Source organism: Lipophrys pholis (genome assembly GCF_963383615.2).
Source record: "Lipophrys pholis genome assembly, chromosome: 2".
Lineage (NCBI taxonomy): Eukaryota > Metazoa > Chordata > Actinopteri > Blenniiformes > Blenniidae > Lipophrys > Lipophrys pholis.
In genome coordinates this window covers 4379884-4383511 of record NC_137636.1, presented here as the reverse complement: position 1 = coordinate 4383511, position 3628 = coordinate 4379884, and the positions used below count along the sequence as shown (strand labels likewise).

The 3628-nt window shown below is 48.6% G+C and overlaps 1 protein-coding gene across 1 annotated transcript; it reads left to right on the top strand.

Moving 5' to 3' along the window:
• The first annotated feature begins 2150 nt into the window (after positions 1-2150).
• Positions 2151-3628, top strand: rxfp3.3a1 (relaxin family peptide receptor 3.3a1). The gene has a single exon (XM_080458472.1). It carries the CDS (start codon positions 2185-2187, stop codon positions 3169-3171), a length of 987 nt encoding a protein of 328 aa, XP_080314598.1. The 5' UTR covers positions 2151-2184; the 3' UTR covers positions 3172-3628.

Sequence of the window (3628 nt, the reverse complement as noted above, 5' to 3'; positions counted from 1 at the left end):
GCTAGTGCTAGTTAGCCACTCTCAGGCTTATGAGCGATCATTTACCCTGAGACGCTGTAATCTGAGAAGATAGCGCAGCTCAAAGACCGGCTTCACTTACTGAAGTGTAAAATCAGGAGTGTCAAACATGAGGCCTGTTGGCCACAACCAGCATGCCAGTTCCTCAAATCCAATCAAACCAACACCTTTTTGGTAAATATTTAAATAAAAACAGTTTGTGTTTTCTTTTTTTTAACAATTTCCCGAAGACCCACTGAGAACCAAACTAAGATATCGGTGATGCTGCCATGAAAGCGAGCTACCTCGTTGCTATCAAAGTAGCTTTAAACCCATGCTGTCCGGGAGAGTTTGTAAAAAAAATACCCAGAATGCTACAGGATAAGTGTTTTGGACATTTCACTGCATTTTGCACCAGAAGGTTTCCTTAAACTTGGCTTTATGTTGAGATTGTAGTCATTTTCAGCAGTAATTATTTGGTTTTCGTGAAAATATCGACGTTTTCATCTTCTGCTTGATTAAAAACTTGAAAGTTTAAAATTGGCACTACTTTACTGGGCCAGATCCAGATGAAAGTGAAATGAGTTTAACCCCTCTGGTTTAAAGGATTTCCTGTTCACAGATATCTCACCTTCACAGAGTCCACGAGGGGGGTCATAATGTTACGGCTGAGGTTTGTGTATAAGGCCAGATTGCATGCAGGGATGGTGGGAAAGCACAGAAGCGTCTCCGCTCTGGCCACACAGGTGAAGTTACCGTCTGAAGCTCCCCGGTCGTCTCGACTGGAAACAAAAAGGGAAAAATTATTCAAATGTAAATTGTGTCTGAAACCTCCGAAACAAACGTGAGTGTTCACGTCCGTGTGTCTGCGTCTGCGTGTCGAGCGAGAGAATAAAGTTATTTATATATTTTTTAGAAAAGGAAAAGTGTACTATGACTTAAAAAAAAAAAAAAAAAAGCTTGACTGTGGCCAATAAAGAGTCTCACACAGCTGAAGTGATGTAAAGTTGGACTGGAGATCTGCACTCACTGCCTTAACACACTCACAGGTTCGGTTTCACGGCTCCAATCTGAGGGAAGAGGACGGTGTACAGTAGACCCACGTCACTTTGTACAAATATACCAAGTCAAAAAATATTTATTACCTGCATTGAAAAGAAATTGTTTACTTATTGAATGTTTCCTGTTTATGTAGAAAAGTTTAGATGTAATAAAATGCATTCTGCTACTCGTCTGCGTGTCTTTTCGCATCTCACCGTGAGATTTTCCTTCCATTTTTAAATCGTTTGAGTTTATGATCCATTCATGTTCCTGTGGGGGCTGAAGGGGCGGGGCCAACACAGGTGAGCCGGGGGTGGGGGGAGGGCAGCCACCAGGCACGGCTCTTCTTCTTTTCATGGTTGGTCTTCCTCATTCTTTTACTAAAACAGTCTGAAACTCACAGATCTGCTCCGTCGTCTCACTGTCGGGCCACTTCTATTGATTTATAGAGTACGTTTCTCAAAATTGGTCCTTTTATTACAAATACTGAAACTGTTTAATCACACAAATCTGACCAGGAGGAGCAGATTGTTTCCTTCAATCTTAAATATCTATTTTGACGCCTTCGATTATGTGCGCTCTAACAGAAATACATATGGCAACACTTTAGGTTCAAGAAATATAAAGTATACATATCACTGTCTCTTTAAATGAAAACTATCATGCTTATAACTTTTTTTTTTGCTGCTTAAACTTCTCGCACAGGTATTTTTAATGGAATTGTTTTGTCATTTTATTGGAGACATTTAGTACGTTGGCTCGGTGTGTGTGTGTGTGTGGGGGGGGGGTCATTCAACATGCAGTTTTCCGATGTGACCATTGGGTGGCAGCAGAGACTCGTGCTAAACGTTCCCTCCTCTCTGTGAGACAAAGTCCGTTACGCGCGCGTTGTGAACTCCAACGGGAGTTTTTCTGGCCGCCACAGGACGCTGCACGCATCATAAATGTGTAAATATAAAATTGTTACCACCTGATCTGTGACACGAGGGTTTCTGGGCTGGATGGAATGACGCTGGAGGCGCGCGCTCTGAGCATGGTCCGTTACGCACGGATCGACGGTGCCATCGCGCCAGATGCTTGACCCCACCCCCGGTTCGGGCTGTGAGGAGTGATGAGGAGGGTGAAGATGCTTCTCCTGGTGACACCATGACGGACGACAACGAGAGCGTGTGTGTGAACGGCTCTCTGATCGAGTCGGACCTCTTCAGCCGTCTGGAGGACATCGACGTGACGGCGGACGGGAGTCCAGTCCTCCGGTTCCTCATCTGCCTGGTGTACTCTGCGGTGTGCGCCGCGGGGCTGGTGGGGAACCTGCTGGTGCTCTTCTTCATCAGGGTGAAGGAGGAGCGCAGGAAGTCCCGGGTGAACTTCTTCGTGCTCAACCTGGCGGTGACGGACCTGCAGTTCGTGCTCACGCTGCCCTTCTGGGCCGTGGACACCGCGCTGGACTTCAGCTGGCCGTTTGGAGACGCCATGTGTAAGATCATCCCGTCTGTCACCGTCATGAACATGTACGCCAGCGTCTTCTTCCTCACCGCCATGAGCGTGACGCGCTACTGCTCCGTGTCCTCGGCTCTGAAGAGCAGCAGTGCGCGCAGCTCCTGCTCCACCAAGTGCGTGTGCGCAGCCATCTGGACTCTGGCCACTCTGGCCACCGCGCCCACCTCCATCTTCTCCACCGTCAGCTCTGTGACGGGAGAGAAGCTGTGCCTGCTGCGGTTCCCGGGCGGACAGTACTGGCTGGCGGTGTACCACATCCAGAAGATCACCGTGGGCTTCGTGCTGCCCATGGCCATCGTGACCATCAGCTACGTCAAGCTGCTGCGCTTCGTGCGCAGCCGGAGCATGAAAACCAGAAACCCCAAGCGGGGGTCACAGGTCACCAAGTCCGTCACCATCGTGGTGCTGTCCTTCTTCTTGTGCTGGATGCCGAACCACGCCATCACCCTGTGGAGCGTGCTGGTCAAACTCAACGCGGCGCACTGGGACAAAGCTTACTACGTGGTGCACACGTACGTGTTCCCCCTGACCGTGTGCCTGGCGCACGCCAACAGCTGTCTGAACCCCGTCATCTACTGCCTGATGAGGAGGGAGTTCAGGGACAAGCTCAGGGGTCTGGTCCGCAGGAGGTAGCGCGGCGAGCGCGCGCAGGGAGCCGCCGCCAGGCGACACTCTGTGTGAGGCCGTGCGTAAAGTGGAGAGCTCATGAAGTGAAGGGACCACACATACAGAGTTGCTACTAACTCCGTGCGTAAAGGTTTCTGAAACAACCACAGTGGCCGTTAATTGTAAATCTCCACCTGAGGAACATCTTCACTGTCAGTGTGCAATTGCGCGTGGCACTCTCCTGCGCACTGGAGCGCACCAGAACCAGAACAAGACGTTTCCATTCTTGTGTCACTGTAAATACAGATAATGTGACCTGCATGTGGTGACAGTGTAAATATACTGTGTGAATATCAGAGCTGGATTAATTCAAAAGTGACAATAGCTTGTAAATAAAAGAGAAGAAGATTCGTTCAAACTGGTTCGTGTGAGTCTAAAAACATCACGTTTGTATTTGCTTATGTGTGATAATAAAAATGTTCTC

Coding starts and splice junctions, on each gene's coding strand:
- rxfp3.3a1 (XM_080458472.1), top strand. CDS start 2,185: ATGACGGACGACAACGAGAGCGTGTGTGTGAACGGCTCTCTGATCGAG.